At 49.2% G+C, this 15,980-nt stretch overlaps 1 protein-coding gene across 9 annotated transcripts in view; it reads right to left on the minus strand.

Moving 5' to 3' along the window:
• Positions 1–15,980, minus strand: part of EFCAB6 (EF-hand calcium binding domain 6) — a 244,357-nt gene that overhangs the window by 167,547 nt on the left and 60,830 nt on the right. For 7 of the 9 annotated variants that reach the window (XM_042948058.1, XM_042948060.1, XM_042948059.1 and 4 more), the window contains 2 exons: positions 8,026–8,162; positions 3,980–4,092 (listed from right to left, as the gene is read on the minus strand). In XM_042948058.1, the coding sequence (XP_042803992.1) occupies positions 3,980–4,092; positions 8,026–8,162 (250 nt within the window). Of the gene's footprint in view, positions 1–3,065; positions 3,262–3,979; positions 4,093–8,025; positions 8,163–15,980 lie in introns of those variants that run through there. The other 2 variants (XM_042948063.1, XM_042948064.1) reach the window with 2 other exon arrangements.

Below are 15,980 nucleotides of genomic sequence, written 5' to 3' on the forward strand. Positions count from 1 at the left end.
ATAAAAATTTTAAAGCTTTCGAGAGTTTTAATTTCAACACAAGTGCTTGAGAACAAAAGGGAAAACATACTCTTAATGAGTGAACAGACAGCAAATCTCAGCAGAACAACAGAAACTATAGCAATGCATTCTGTGTTTCTAGTGTACATAAAAGTACAACATATAATAGCACTGTAGCAAAAGACAGGAAAGAAGAATGGGCAAATACTGTTGTAAAGCCCTTATACTTCATGAGAATTAGTATAATATTAGATTGAGGTAGACTATAATTAATTAAAGACTTAGAATAAAAAAATCATCAGTTTACCCCATGTTCTCGAAATTATGAAAACAATACTGGAAAAGTGTGGGAGGCTGGTGTAGGTGGACTGACAAAGAAGGAGAGGAGCATAATGCAAAAAGGCAAAGATCTCATCTTGGAATAAAATATGAAAGGTGCAAAATTGCTTTAAAGAACATCCTCAGGGGTGCCTGGGTGGCTCAGTCGGTTAAGCGTCCGACTTCGGCTCAGGCCTGATCTCATGGTTCGTGAGTTTGAGCCCTGTGTCAGGCTCTGGGCTGACGGCTCGGGGCTTGGAGCCTGCTTCGGATTCTGTGTCTCCCTCTCTCTTTCTGCCCCTCCCCCACTTGAGTGCGTGCGCACACGCTCTCTCTCTCAAAAATAAATAAGCATTAATTTAAAAAAGAACACCTTCATAAGAACACAAGTTCAGGGGTGCCTGGGTGGCTCAGTCAGTTAAACACCTGACTCTTCATTTTGGCTCAGGTCATGATCTCATGAACTATGAGATCAAGCCCTGTGATGGAGCTGACAGCACACATCCTGCTTGGAATTCTCTCTCTCCTTCTCTCTCTGTCCCTTCCTCACTCACACACACACATGCTCTCTCTCTCTCTCAAAATAAACAAGTAAACATGAAAAAAGCACAGAAACTCAGTCAAACAAGATGGTAAGACAACAAAACGAGAGGGAAAGTAATATCGTAAACCAAAGGCAATGCCATGATAGAAGTAATAAATAAGGTAGAAATCACATGGAACAAAAAAAAGACCTTGGCAAAAATCAGATCACAAGTGTAGATAAAAGACTGAGATGTCACTGTGACCTCAGAGGAAAAAGGCAAAGAAATAAAAAGGCACTTTAAGATAACCTAACAGACACAAAAGACAAAGACAGTCCAACATAAGGATAATCTGCAACAGTGAAGTTAAAAATCAGGAAAATGAAACCAAAGATTTATTCAAAGATGTAATATTACTTAAAAAAAATCTTGAAAAAGTAATTGGACTTGCAGATTAAAAACACACTGTGCAAAAGGCTCAACAGCATGACCTATCCTGGCTACGTTTCTGAAACTCAGGACCAAGTAACTCCTTTGGGAAGCCAGCTAGGAGGAGCACGTCGTGGATAAGGGGGAAACTAGGCAAGCGTCAGACTTCTGCACAGCCCCATCAGTATCAGAGGCAGTGGGTCAAAGTCTCTGACGTTGGGGGGCGGGAACGCGTGACCCGCGGGTATTACCTCCAGCCAAGACATAGTCAGGATTTTCTTTAGTTTCGTTGCAATTCCTGTGCTTCTGATATGCTCAAGTAAAAGTCAAAACTGATATAAAAGGCCATCTCTAGGAACCCCTTTCTACAAAGCTATTTCTGTCTGTCTGTCTTGCTTCTCCTTTCCACAGATCTGCACAGAAAGATGCCAGGCATCACGCTGACAGTGGTTAATTCTGGGTGGTAGGATTGGCTTGACTGTTTACTTCAATCTTTTTACTTAATCTGCCAAAGTGTCTGCTTCACAGGGCTGCAGAGAATATGAAGAGAGACAGTCCAGGAGTGTGCTTAGCCTCAGGCCTGGCATGGGACAAATGTTCGGTAAGCACGGTGGAATGTTATGGTTCTCAAGTTAGGACTCTAAACTTACTTGTGATGAAAAGTCTCTATGATCAAGGGAGACCACCACCTTATATCTCCCTTGGACAAAGTTCACAGCCCATGCTCCGGCCAAACACGTTCCCCCTTTGGGGGGAAACTCTCACTCCCTCCACGCTTGTCATGTGCATCCTGTGAACTCTGGGCCGGCAAAAGTGCCTCCCGGCTCCTCCCTGGACCGCCCTCCTCCTCCTGTGCACACCCCACGACATTCTGTTCTTCCCTCTCAGGCATTTGTACAGTTTGTTTTGGAGCTAAACAGCTCAAATCTCAACTCCACCAAAAACTAGCTCTATGACTTTGGGAGCTTCGTCTAGCACCCTTGAGTCTGAGTTTTCTCATCTAAAAAATGGGATAATAATACCCATCTCACAAAGGTGTTCAGAGAAATAAAAATTAAAATTAAGGCTCATGAAGTATCTATACAGAGCACAACAAATTAGTGCTTTATGTTATTATTTCTTTTTTATGTGACTTGTTTTATGCCTTACCTGCCCCATTTAAAACACACACACACACACACACACACACACACACACACACACACACTCCTTAAAGACAGAGTACGTAGGGAAGCCTGGGTGGCTCAGTCGGTTAAGCGTCCGACTTCAGCTCAGGTCATGATCTCACAGTCTGTGAGTTCGAGCCCCGCGTCGGGCTCTGTGCCGACGGCTCAGAGCCTGGAGCCTGCTTCGGATTCTGTGTCTCCCTCTCTCTCTGCCCCTCCCCTGCTCATGCTCTCTCTCTGTCTCAAAAATAAATAAAAAAAAAAAAACATTAAAAAAAATTAAAAAAAAAAAATAATAAAGACAGAGTATGTTACTTGGCTCCGAAGCCAGTGAAGGGCCCAGTGCTGTGCACATGAACTAACAAAACATAAGGGATGAACAGGTTCTTGGAAGAGCATCTGGTCTAGTTATTCCTAAAGCTCGAGAGGTGTTAACAAGGAGACCCCCTAAGGAGTCTGCTATCAGTGATCTTAGAGGAACCGAGCTAAAATCTGAGAATTTGTCATTGTTAAGCTTGCCAGTGTGGCAAATCTGAGACTCACAGAAGGTGCTCGATGAGTATCTGTTGTACTGAATTAAACTGAAACCAGACAGTGACACCACGTCTTGAGGCAAGAAACCACTTGCCTTCAAATGACCAAAGGCTCCCAAGGGAGAATCTCCAGTTGCATTCTTCATAAACTCATCCTCGGGGGACTGGACTCTGCTCTCTCCAGAACTATCCAGCAGGTCAACAACTCTGGGCACTTTGTTGATGAGGCTGGGATAAACGCCATCAGTGCAAGGAGAAAACGTTCCGTCTCGAGGCTACATGCCTGTGTGAGCCTGGCTTTACGTGTCTAAGAGAATGCATAAACTACTCAGCTATTTGCCCTTTTATATTAAGATTTTTTCCCATCACTAAAGGGATAATGTGTTCATTAGAAATTTTTGAATATGGGGCACCTGGGTGGCTCAGTCGGTTAAGCGTCCGACTTCAGCTCAGGTCTCACGGTCTGTGAGTTCGAGCCCCACGTTGGGCTCTGTGCTGACAGCTCAGAGCCTGGAGCCTACTTCCGATTCTGTGTCTCCCTCTCTCTCTGCCCCTCCCCTGCTCATGCTCTGTCTCTCGCTGTCTCATAAATAAATAAATAAATAAATAAATAAATAAATAAATAACATTAAAAAAATTTTTTTTGAATATATAGAAGCAGCAGAAAGAAGAATGAGACAACACCCAGGCACATATCACTTAAAGACGATCTGTGTCTTAGAGTTTTCTTTCTAATCATCTACGGATAACACCCCATCCATTTTCCACGTTTACCATTAATTTCATGGAAATCGCTGCTCATGGCTGTGCATGGATACTCTGTGACTCACTTAACCCTTTTTCTGCTGTTAGACATTTATGTTATTCTTCTAAACAATGATGCCATGGCTATCTTTGCACCTAATGCATTTTCCATATTTGTAAGTATTCCTTAGAATAGGTCCTAGAAGAGGAATCATTGTGCCAAAGGATATTGAAATCTTTAGCTCTGTACTTTCAAAACACTCACCTGGATTTCCCATTTTATATCTAAGATTCAAGTCATTATTTACACTGAGGTTCTTCAAAAAAACATTATAGTCCACTGTGGTGTCTTTATCAATGTTGTAGTGTTTTGCAAACCTGAAATAGAAATGTTCTTTGGTAATCAGAAATTACGATACAGAGAATCTAAAACGAGGCAAGGTATCCTTCAGCCCTGGGGTTGGCATTCATTTTAATGTATTTCTAGCTAGAGCTGGAATTAAAAAGTCAATGCTAAGAATGGTTAACATAAGATTCAAACACACGGATACTTCGAAGGAGATCATTCTCCTTGGCCTACCGACGCGTGCGTGAGGATTCGAACAGTACAGGTGCATCTCAGGACCCGTCTTCTCCCTTCTCTGGAAGGAGGAGGGAGCAGCCAGGACTCAGGCTGCACTCAGACAGCAAAAGCAGGTCCTACTTTCCTTTAATAAATAGGGGGCAATGGATCTGGGCCATGAGTCAATTAGCAGAAAGCCACCGTAACCAGAGAAATCCAGAGCTGGGTGTAGGGGAGAACCCAGCCCATCCTCTTGACCCAGCACAGCATTTCACAGAGACAAACAGAGGCCCAGTTCACTGGGGTGAGGGGCAAAACCAATGATCTCTCCCTGAAATATACTGAGACACTCTTTCTTTCTAAGTTCAGATAAACAGGATGTTTGAATATTTTTTTCTTTTCAAAATGAATCTTCTATTATTCAAATCTGCCACTTGATAAATGGCTTCCTAGATGATTTCTGCATTATTACATTGAGAAAAAATTGACAGTTTTTAAATGTTTGGTTATATTATCTCCATATGTGTTGGTTTCTATAATTATCTAATTTCATGCTGCTTTCTAAAAATTTAGCAATTATCACTTAAAGTATTTGTTATTTTTCTGTTTTCCAAATTTAACAAAGAGTAACGTCATGTGTTCATTTCAACGCATACCTTTTTCTCACCCACTTTAACGAATCTTGCCCATTGTTCTAATAAGAAAAAATATCTGTAGATAGGATAGCTGCTAGATGTTAACACTGAAACTCCCAGAGTAGCTGCGTCTTTCATCCACAGTCTCTGTCTTGTGAAAATACGGCTGTGGGCTCAAGGACCCAGAAGGCTGACCTACTGTGCTCCCATTTGAGTTACTGTCCTATAGAAAGCGTTGGCTACTCTGATGCTCCAGGAAAATGTCCAGATATTGATAAATATCTCATCACCAACTTCCCTGTTTTCCGGAAAACTCCAGCATTCCTTCAGACTGGTATTTCCTCCTAAGAGAATCCTGACCTTTCCTAATACCCAGCCCATCCGCAGTCATAATCCCTGCTGCAGATTCATCGAGGACAGACAGAATCCCATGATAATATTTCCTACAGATAAAAATCTCAAAAACCAAGTCTCAGTAGTGCCCAGGCATACAGCTTCTCCAAGGGCTTTTTTTTTTTTTTAATGTTTATTTATTTTTGACAGAGAGAGAGAGAGCGCGCATGAGCGGGGTAGGGGCAGAGAGAGAGGGAGACACAGAATTGGAAGCAGGCCCCAGGCTCTGAGCTGTCAGCACAGAGCCCGACGCGGGGCTCAAACTTACAGACCGGGAGATCATGACCTGAGCCGAAGTCGGACGCTCAACCGACTGAGCCACCCAGGCGCCCCTCCAAGGGTTTTTTTTTTTACAAGAATGCAGGCAGGGGAGACAGGATCATTCCTGAGATAAAACAGCCGGGGCCGTTTTCCCAGGGAGCTGCACTCAGGGCAAGAGAGCTCACGTGTCTGCACAGACCTGCAGGCGAGTGGGTCACAAAGGAAGGCCAACTGCAGGGTCAAGGAAACGACACCATCGACCCATGAACCTCTCCGGCATCACCACCTACAACCAGCCTTGGGCTTCACTCCTCTGCACAGGCAGTGGGCTGACCTCGAGTGAGTTTGTTTGCTTTTTAGGCTGGCCATTCATTGTTTTACTGGGATCCAAATGCTTGGGCCTGTGGGGCTACGGACGGTAGGGTGTGTGAGATGGGAAAGGAAAAGCATAACCCAATGGGTCTCAGGGGGGTCTGATCAAGTGTAACATTGGTGAGGATAGTCTCTCTCGCCTCTTCTGCACACACACTGGACGGTATTTTGCAGCCTAAAGAGACCTGTCATCTAGGGAACGGAGTGCATTCCTGGAATCTTTATGACCGTGACAGAGTCGCTGGGAAAGTGGCACCTACTATGCGCCAGGAGCATCCCAGACCCGCTTTATACACTCTGGAGCATCTTGGCGTCAGTCTGCAAGGGGTTTCTGGCTAGAAACTTCTTTAAGGGGAAGCTGGGTCTCGGAGGGGCCCAGGAGCTTCCCAAAGCCCTAGAACCGGGAGGGTGCAGCATAGATAGACCTGACCCCAAGCGGAGCCTGACTTCAAAGCCCAGGTTGTTACCGCCTGGTAAACCTAAAATAGCCAAGTTAATACTGAAGCAGCTTCTCAGGGAAAGAGTATATTCTTGAGCTTCTATAAGAAAAGCATTAAAGCCATTGAAGAAATGGTCTGCTTTTGATCCTTTGCGTTTCTGTTCTAAAGAAAAGCAATTCTATTATGTTAAGTTTCCCGAGCCTTATCACGAAAACAGTATTGTTCTCGAGGCTTAGGGAAAAAAAACTCAAATAAAAATTTGTGGAGTTCTTTATTATTCAATACTTACGAGATGGGGAAACAGGCAGTAACATTTTTTATAGATTTACTAGGTTGGAGACCGCAGTGCCAAACACAAGGTTTATTGTCAAATAAAACACTGTTTTGTTTTTTGATTGCCTGTTTTAGAAGGGTGTTGCTTTTGTTCTATAATTGCGTGCACAAAATTATTTAATTTGTTTTGTTTGGATCTTACTCTGGACACTTTCCCAGTCGGAAAGATGTAAAAATTAAAACATCTATTACGTCCTTTTATATTCTGAGGTGGGTGAGGAAGAGGAAAACAGGAAGAACATATTCAAAAGACCAGGCAATACCCATTTCTATAAAGTCTCCCTGAGTTTCAGACCCCGCAGCGCCCCTGCCACGCTCACAGGCCCCCTACACTTCCTTGCTACGATAGCAGGTTCCTCTTCTCCGGACAGAAGCAACATCGTCTTTATGACACTACGCAAGCAGGCACAGCCGCCATTGTCACAGCGATTTATAACTGCAGTGTGATGTGAGGCTCTTCAGCGCGGAGGGAAATAATAAGGCTTGGTACTTCTGTTAACAGCCTGGGGGATGCTGAGTAGAGTGGGTAAAGGTAGGAAGAGAAAGAGAGCTTCCCGGCGGAGTCCCACAGAAATGAAGTTCAACGGGGGCCCCCTTCTAGTGGCTTCCATTCAAAACTCAGGTAGCCACGGAAGCCAAGCGTTTGGCTTCTTCTAAATGATCTGGAGTTTATTGGAGGCTCAAAAAAAAAAAAAAAAAAAAACAAGATGCCCGTGCAGGCTTCCACACGCTGCCCTCGAGTCAGGAGCAGGTGGCGGCGGCTTTGGAGAGCCGTGAGGCGGCTAAACGTTCGGTTATTCGCGGTCCCCCTGCCGCGGTGCCCTCCCCCAACCCCAGCAACAACAGTCCTCAGAGGAAAATTAAGTTTCTGTTATGATATCACGATGGAGAGCCAACAGGGAGCACACCAGCTAATGAATAAATCCCGGAATTGGTTCTTCTCTAACCCCGGGCCTTGAGTAAAAAGTCAACTGTGAACGGGAAACACGGGGGATGGCGGGCGCGGTGCCAACCAGAGAGGCGAGACAACTGGGTGATGGATCGCTTAAATAATCGAGATGTGTTCAGGCCTGCAGGCCAGATATATGACTGTCACCCCGGGGACTCTCGGAATTAGAACCATTAGCTCTCGAGCATGAGCATTTGCGGGGAGCATCACGGGCCCAGGAGGAACGCCGTGAGCGCCTCTTTTAAAAAGCCAAGATGGAGACGGCAGGAGGGGATGACGTCGGACCCCAGGGCACCTGCCAGGTCCCACTTTGAAACTGGGTTAAGTTCTGCCGCACAATCTCTCACCACACCTTCGTTTACTCACTTTTTGTATTCATCGTCTTTCATCTTCAAACAGAAGGTCTCCAGAACTTTCCTCAGCTCGTGGGGCTGGACCAGACCGGTCTTGTTAACATCAATGAGCTTGAAGGCTTTGATAACAGTTTTCATGTTTTTGAAAATCTGTGTAGAGAAAGTGATTTAGGAGAAGCCAAAAGACCCGGTGTTAAAAACCAAAATGGTCATAAAAAATGTGAACGGTTTAAAATACTTCTTGTAAAATAAAATGTTTTCAAAGACTCACAGTTGTAGGTATTGCGAAATGACAGGTCTATGGGAAAAAAGAACACTTTGCATTTATTGAATGTTTGCAAAGCAATTTTCTCTGTAAATGGTCTTAGTAAGTTTTTAAAAAGTCTTTCTGATGTAAAGCAGTAAGTCTCATACACAATTCATTCCCTTTTAGAGCCATACGAAAAATCTTTTTTTTTTTGTTAATTGATACTTAAAAACTATAGTTCAGGTAAGGCTGGACTTGTACAATCTTTTTCATAGCCATTTGCAAACTGTCTTTACTAGCAGCTGCAAAGCATGACTGTAGATTTCAACCCCTTTGAATTTTTAAATTTTTTTAATGTTTATTACTTTTGAGAGAGAGCGAGCGCACGAGCAGGGGAGGGGCAGAGAGAGACGGAGACACAGAATCCGAAGCAGGCTCCAGGCTCCGAGCTGTCAGCGCAGAGCCCGATGAGGGGCTCGAACTGACGAACCTCAAGATCACGACCTGAGCCGAAGTCGGACGCTCAACCGACTGACCCACCTAGGTGCCCCAACCCCTCTGAATTTTTAAAAACTATTCTAGAAAATCTGTATAGAGATCTTTCCCAAATTCAGCAAATGCATATTTATTGGGCACACAGACGTGAAAGGCATTTGGATAAGCCCTACGGAGACGCAGAATACTAAGCTGTGTGCTTATCCCAAGGCTACTTGTACTTAGAGGACAACATCTGCTGGGGCTCACGTGTGGAGCTGTGTGATTGAATCCCCCCGGCCCACGGGGAGGAAGCACCATTCTCCATTTTGCTGGGATTCTAATGTAAGCCAACCCATTAGCCGCACTACCCAAAGAGAAGACAAGACGTAAGATAAGCATTCGCTGAAGCTGGGCTGTGGGAACAAGAGCCAGATAACGGAGACGGTGTGGAGCTGTAGGCCTTCACAGAGAGTTCCTGAGTCGTCCAGGAGGCCTCCTGCAGGAGGAGGCATCTGAGCTGAGGGGTGACTAGGGCAGGGCGGGAAGGCATTCTGCACGGTGGAGCGTGAAGGCTGGAGTTCGGACTGTGGACGAAAAGTGATGAACGTCTGTCTGGTACAGCCTCAGAAGGTCTGATTCTACCGTCCTGCACTAGGTCAAGTCTATGGCCAGCCCAGAGTCAGGTGATCGGTGCCCCTCAAGGAAGGGGTTTGGGAAAAACTCTAAGACGAGCAGGCCTTTTCTCTCATTAACGTCTCCTAGTTCCCCAACACTTCCTCCAATGGGTCCCTTCCAGGGATGGGAATGGGTCCCTTCCTGGTGACCCTCTTCTGCGGTGGCCGCGCTCGTGCTCACACCCGAGGAACCACCGAGCTGAGGGACCCGCTCCCTCTCCTCCCCGGCTGCTTGGACCTACAAATGCCAGGCCCTCCTAGCTGGGCTATTAGCCCCGGCCAGGCCTGCCCTGCCTCAAGGACCGCTCGTGGCTTCCCAAAGACTACCTCTGACCCCAGATCTCTCAGCTCCTGGCCCTCCCCGCCGGCCTGAGGTCACCGCTGCCTGCTGAGACTCCAGCCCTGTCATCCCCAGTGACGGCCACTCTCCAGAATCAGGCCCCGTGCTCCCACCACCCCCGCCCTGCTCCAGCTCCCTCCCTCGAGTGCAGGACCCCACGGCCTTCTCCCCACGAGGGCCCCCGTCTGCCACGCCAATTCCTGTGCACAGTCCTCGCTCCCTCCCAGCCGGTCTCTGTAATCACCACTGCATACGTGCTCCCCGCTCCCGCCTCAGCCTTGGCAAGCCCCCATCCCTGATTAAATCCAACTCCCCGCCTATTCCAGGCACCCGATGTGGCTGCAGGGGGCGGCCCATCCACCACTCAGCTGGGTCCCCTCACTCGAGGGCGCCGTGGGATCCTGCTCTGCTGCGTTAGTCACTCATCACCCCCACCAGACTCTGTCCACCTTCTCCATCCTTGCACCTCCCTTCCCATCCCTGGCCTTCCTTCCCGCTGACAGCCTCGCTCCTCATTCATGCAGGAAAACAGAAGTGGCTCTAAGACGACGGCCCCGTGCTCTCCAGTGTCTAAGTCCGTCTGACTCCAAACCCACGTGAGAGGCCTCCCCCACCCCCCGTGCCGCGACGCCACCCACCGGACACTCGCGACCCCGTCCCCCACACCACATCGCCCTGCTCACGTCTCCCCACAAACCCTGACCCGCCAGGCCCCACAGACCGGCCCCAGGCGGCTCTGCCACCTCAGCCGCCCCCCCTCCCCGTCCCCCGCCACCTGTCCCCTGGCTCGCCGCCTTCCGGGCCCCGGACTCTATGCTGCTCCTCCCGAGTTCCAGGCTCCTCCCGCCTCAAGGCGTTTGCATTTGCTGTTCTTTCTGCCTGGAACATTCGTCCCCAAACACCCACTGTCTCACTCCCTCGCTCCATCCGGATCCCGGCCCACATGGCGTCTCATCAGAAAGGCCTTCCTGACTGCGAGAGCGTTAAGTCAGGACCCCATCCCCGATACGCAGGTTCTCGTCTCCAGAGCACTTCTCACCAGCTGATTGTTTTTTGAACATTTTACTTTTGAGAGAGAGACCGTTAGCAGGGGAGGGGCAGAGAGGGGCGGGGGGGGACAGAGGATCCAAAGCGGGCTCTGCGCTGACGGCAGAGAGCTGGAACTCACGAACCGTGAGATCACGACCCGAGCTGGAGTCGGACGCTTAACCCACTGGGCCACCCAGGTGCCCCCTCACCAGCTGATTTAATGCCCATCTTTACTGTCTGCTTCTCCTTCTGGAGCGTCAGCTCCCCAGACAGGGCTCAGGGCTTCGGCTCTGGGGTCCGGCTCAGTAGGTGTCTGAGCGAATGAATGAAGGAACGACCTGCCTTCTCTTTCTCCTGCTTGGGAAAAAGCCACCCTCTGAGGAAGCTCTGTTATGCGTCTGCAAATACCTCCTCGGGCCGATCCTGAATGTCAGAATGATTCCGTCTACTATGTAATAATGGTTACGATCATATGATAACTGAACAAATATTAATTGAATGTGTGTTCTGTGCCCAGCCCGACGCTAAGTTCCATACACATGTCCCACTTCTAACACTGGCTAAGACCCGCTTAATATCCCAAACGGGGACTGCCCAGCGAGCAGGAGCGGGAACCGCATCCGCTAAGGTGAGGCCGCGGCTCGCAGGCGTCCGCCCTCAGCCCCACCGCTTTGTCTAAAAGAACGGAGCCCCGGCCACGGACCGCACTTGCTCTGTGGTCAGACAGAAACCTCGGCACCGTGTCTGCCGCCAAATTCTCGCTTCACCTCTTAGGGGAAAACGGAGGACATGAGGCGATGTGCTTTTTTAAAACCCCGAAGCGGCCCATATGGGTCTCCAGCGTGGAAAGCCAGGAAGCAGCCAGTCTGGCACAGAACTCACACCCACCAGAGGTATGTCTCCAAGTTTCTTATCATTTGTCAGACTGAAGTTTGGCAGGATCTGAACCGAGCTGCAGATGGCGAGAGGCTTATCAAAGCCGCGGAGTTAGGGCCACGGCGTAGAAGACTCATCCCATACGCGACACGAAGGAAGAAAAGAGTATCAAGGGACAAAATGGCCGGGGGGCACGACAGTGGCCGTGGCCGTGCCCCATCCCGTGTCCCGGCTCCCTTGAAAAGAGAGGGCGGGGGGAGGCAGGGGAGGAGAAGGTAGAGACAGAAAAATAGGACGGTGTGGGCAGCATCTAGCTCCTTTCTAGGCCAGCTAGACGTGGGCCATTTTGGTATAAGTGGGACACGTCTGTATTAAGAGCCGCTGTCTCTGAGCCTCCTGCTTACCCCCCACGCTGGCTCCAAATCCCACAATCTCGCCCCCTCCCACGGTCCCTGGGCTCCAGCCACAGCGAACTGCTCAAATTCCCAAGCCCGGCAGGCTCTCTGGAACAGGCTGGAAAGCCCTCACCAGACCTGCGAAGCCCTAGTCGTCTGACCCCCACTCCCTCTCCACCCCGCCCCTCCTGCCCTCCCCGGCTCTCTCTGCTCCAGCTGCCCGGCCGCCTTGCTTTCTCCGGCCCGTACCAAGCATGCTCAACCTTCAAGACTTTGGCACGTTCGGTCTCCTCCTCCTGAAGCTCCCTCCTGGCCTTCATTCAGGTCTGTCACCCGCCGCCTGCTCCTGGGAAGCCCTCCTCGATGGCCCGCACAGAAGCCTGCGCTCGCGTCCTTTTCTGACCTCCCGCTTTCTTTTTCTCTTGGCGTTCATCTACACCCGGGCCCCTTCCATATTTCCTTTCTGTATCTGTTTATCGTTTCCCTTCCTCCACTGAAGCGTAAACTCCGAGGAGAAGGACGTGGTTTTATTTGCCGCTATACCCGCCGGGCTTAGAACGGCACCTGGACAGCGTGGATGTTCATAAATATTTGCAGAGCGAGTTAGCAAGCTGGGTCTGCTGCCCTGAGCCCTTCCCCCGGCCCCGCCACAGTTCCTCAGGGGGCAGGATCCCGTGCCCTCCCGCTGGCTTTCCTAATTACACTTCCACCCGGCCGCTGGCTCCCGAGCTTCGATCTTGTCATCGGGGGGTGTTCCTGCCTGAAACGGGCACCCAGCTCCCTGTCTGGCCTCTGCTCCCCAGGGCTCCGTCCCTCCATTCCCACCGCTCTGAGGGAGGGGTGATCCAGAGGGCCAAACCCACGGAGAGAGGCAAACACTGGTCCACTGTCAGCAAAAGGAGAAGAGCCCCTTACTTCCTCCCTCCACACCCGGCAAGTCTCCCAGAAAAGAACCCGTGGCCTTGCCCTCCTTACTGCCCAGAGATGGGCCTGGAAAGGGGTGCTCTCCTAGCCTGGCGTCCCCGACTACAGAGGCCCGACTCCCTTTCCTGTATTCCGGGCGCGGCAAACTCTTGCCTACCACCTATCTGTGTCGCTTACAAGCTAGGAATGATTTTTACATTTGTTAATGGTCGACTGAAAACAAATTCAAAAGAAGGCTCTTTGGTGACATGTGAAAGATGAATTTCACATTTCAGAGTCCACAGGCAACTTTTATGCTGCCCGGCCATGCCCGCTCATTTGCACGTTGCCCCTTGGCTGCCTCCCCCTACAAACAGGGGCACAGATGAGTACTTGGGCAGAACACCTGGCCCATAAAGACAGCATTCCTTACTGTCTTTACAGAACAAGTTCACGACCCCTGTCCCACTCCCACCCATGGACTCCCACCTACCTCTATCCGAAGTCGAGGAGCTTTATGTGCACAAACACAGGAGAAGCCCTGAGGATTCAAAAGAAAACCAGAACAGTAGCTACTTATGGCTTTAAAGACTTGCAGCCATGGGGCGCCTGGGTGGCTCAGACAATTAAGTGTCCGACCCTTGATTTCGGCTCAGGTCGTGATCTCACGGCCGTGAGATCGAGCCTCGCGTCAGGCTTTATGCTGAGCATGGACCCTACTTGGGATTCTCTCTCTCCCTCTCTCTCTCTCTCTCTGCACCTTCTCTGCTTGCTCTCTCTCTCTTTCTCTCTCAAAAACCTTTAAAATAATAATAATAATAATAATAATAATAATAATAATAATAAAGACTTGGAGCCAGGAAATGGGTCTGAGGCTACGGGGACGGTGCTTCAAGTCTTCTCTTCCCAACCATCTTCCCCATGCCCTGCACCAGACTAGTCCCGGCCCACCCTGGGCGGCCTGGGCCCAGACAGGAGCTGCTTCCCATGGCTCTCTGAGCGAGCCCCGCACCAGGCTGTGTGCTGGCCACCACAGACACAGACCCTCTACCCTCCCCCGCTAATGCTAGCTGGCATTAGCTCCCCCTGTACCCTGGACCCCGCCCCTGCCTTCCCCCTTGCTGGTCCCCAGTGCACCCAGCACCCCAGGCAGTACCATATGCCTCCAGAGCAGGGCAGTATGTGGCCCTCTCCACGTCCTTGGAGCCCCAGGCTGGGGAGACAGCCAAGAACAAGGGGGATGATGGGTGGTGAACCACAGCGAGGACAGACTAAAAAGCCCAGATTCTGCCGCCTGGACGGCAGGACTGGAGAAAAGCAGATGGAAAGCTTTAAGTTCTGCCGTGTGGCCACACAAACCGGGACTCGTTCACCTAACATTTCCAGGAAAGAAATGAAGCCCTATTTCACATAGGAGTGAAGTGAAAAGAGAAAGTGATTACTGAAGGGGGAGACGGGTGGGTATGGGGGCAACAACAGGAGCAAAATTAAAATATTCAAAATAAGATTTAGATGAATTTACGGAGGGCAGACTCATTTACAAGAAGCAGAGAACATCTGACCTTTAAGAGAAAAGCAGGGAGGGGTGCCCGGGTGGCTCAATCGCTTGAGCGTCTGACTTTGACTCAGGTCATGATCTCGCGGTCCGTGAGTTCGGGCCCCGGGTCGGGCTCTGGGCTGATGGCTCGGAGCCCGGAGCCTCCTTCAGATTCTGTGTCTCCCTCTCTCTCTGCCCCTCCCCCATTTGCACCCTGTCTCTCTCTGCCTTTCAAAAATGAATAAATGTTAAAAAAAAAAAAAAAAAAAAAAGAGAGAGTAAAGCGGGGAGATGGGAGGAGAGAAAACTCCCCCAGGCATGGTGGTGAACCGCACTGAAAACCGCATCAACTGCTCTGGGCTGCAGCAGTGGGGGCCCCACCCAGACCACAAAGCCAGTGCTCCAACGCTTCCTTCCCTCCCTCTCCACAAGGGACCTCCAGGCAACGTAGTGCACCAGAGGCAGGCTCTGAAGCAAGACTCTGAATCCCAGCTCTGCACTAGTTTTCAAGTAACCTTGAAACAGTAACCTGACCACTAAACTTCAGTTTCCTCATCTGTGAAATGGGAATGAATAAAGACATTCTATCAGTGTGTGGTTGAGATGAAATGAGCTCATGTGTGCAGGTACCTCATGTGGAACATATTCAATAAACGGTGGTGGGATGGGAATTATGGATTGGGACCAAAGGCTGGGGACAGAGTTCCAAACAACCAAATAACTACATACCCACGTTAAAGAATACTGAGCAGCTGAAGTATTGCTACTCCCTCACATCCCAGCCAACTCCTCTAACCCTTTCACTGCCCCCACTTCCCAGTCCAAGTTAACAGCAGCTTGAGAAAGTGTAAGGTCTTCTTCAGTAGGCAAGCGTCCAGGACCAAAAAGAGGGCCTGGATCAATGAATATTTGTTGAATGGGTGAATGTATATACATATAATGGATGGATAGATGGATAAATGAATGGGGGATGGATGGATGATGGATGGATGGATAATGGATGGATGGATGGATGGATAAGAGAATGGATGATGGATGAATTATGGATGGATGGATGGATGGATGGATGGATGATGGATGGATGGATGGATGGATGGATAGAAGAATAGATGGATAGATGGATGGATAAATAGATAAAAGAATGGATTATAGATGATTATGGATGGATGGATGACGGATAGATGGATAAAAGGATGATGGATAGATTATGGATGGACAGATAGATGGATGGATGGGGTGACTACAGCATTTATGGGGGGAAAGAGACATTAGTAGGCCAAGTAAGTCCTTGTACAGATAGGACAGGTAACTACACGAAGGATGTGTAGGGATCTCATTTCCCAGTGGACTCAGTGATCTGCTGTATATCATCCTGGGGTAAGCTGAACGGGACAGAGACAGCAGAGTGGGAGGGGCAGGTCAGAGCAGCCTGCAAGCCTACTCTTGGTATGGATGGAACGTGTAAGTTTTCCACGGGTTAAGTGGAGACC

This window comes from Panthera leo, chromosome B4 (genome assembly GCF_018350215.1).
Source record: "Panthera leo isolate Ple1 chromosome B4, P.leo_Ple1_pat1.1, whole genome shotgun sequence".
Lineage (NCBI taxonomy): Eukaryota > Metazoa > Chordata > Mammalia > Carnivora > Felidae > Panthera > Panthera leo.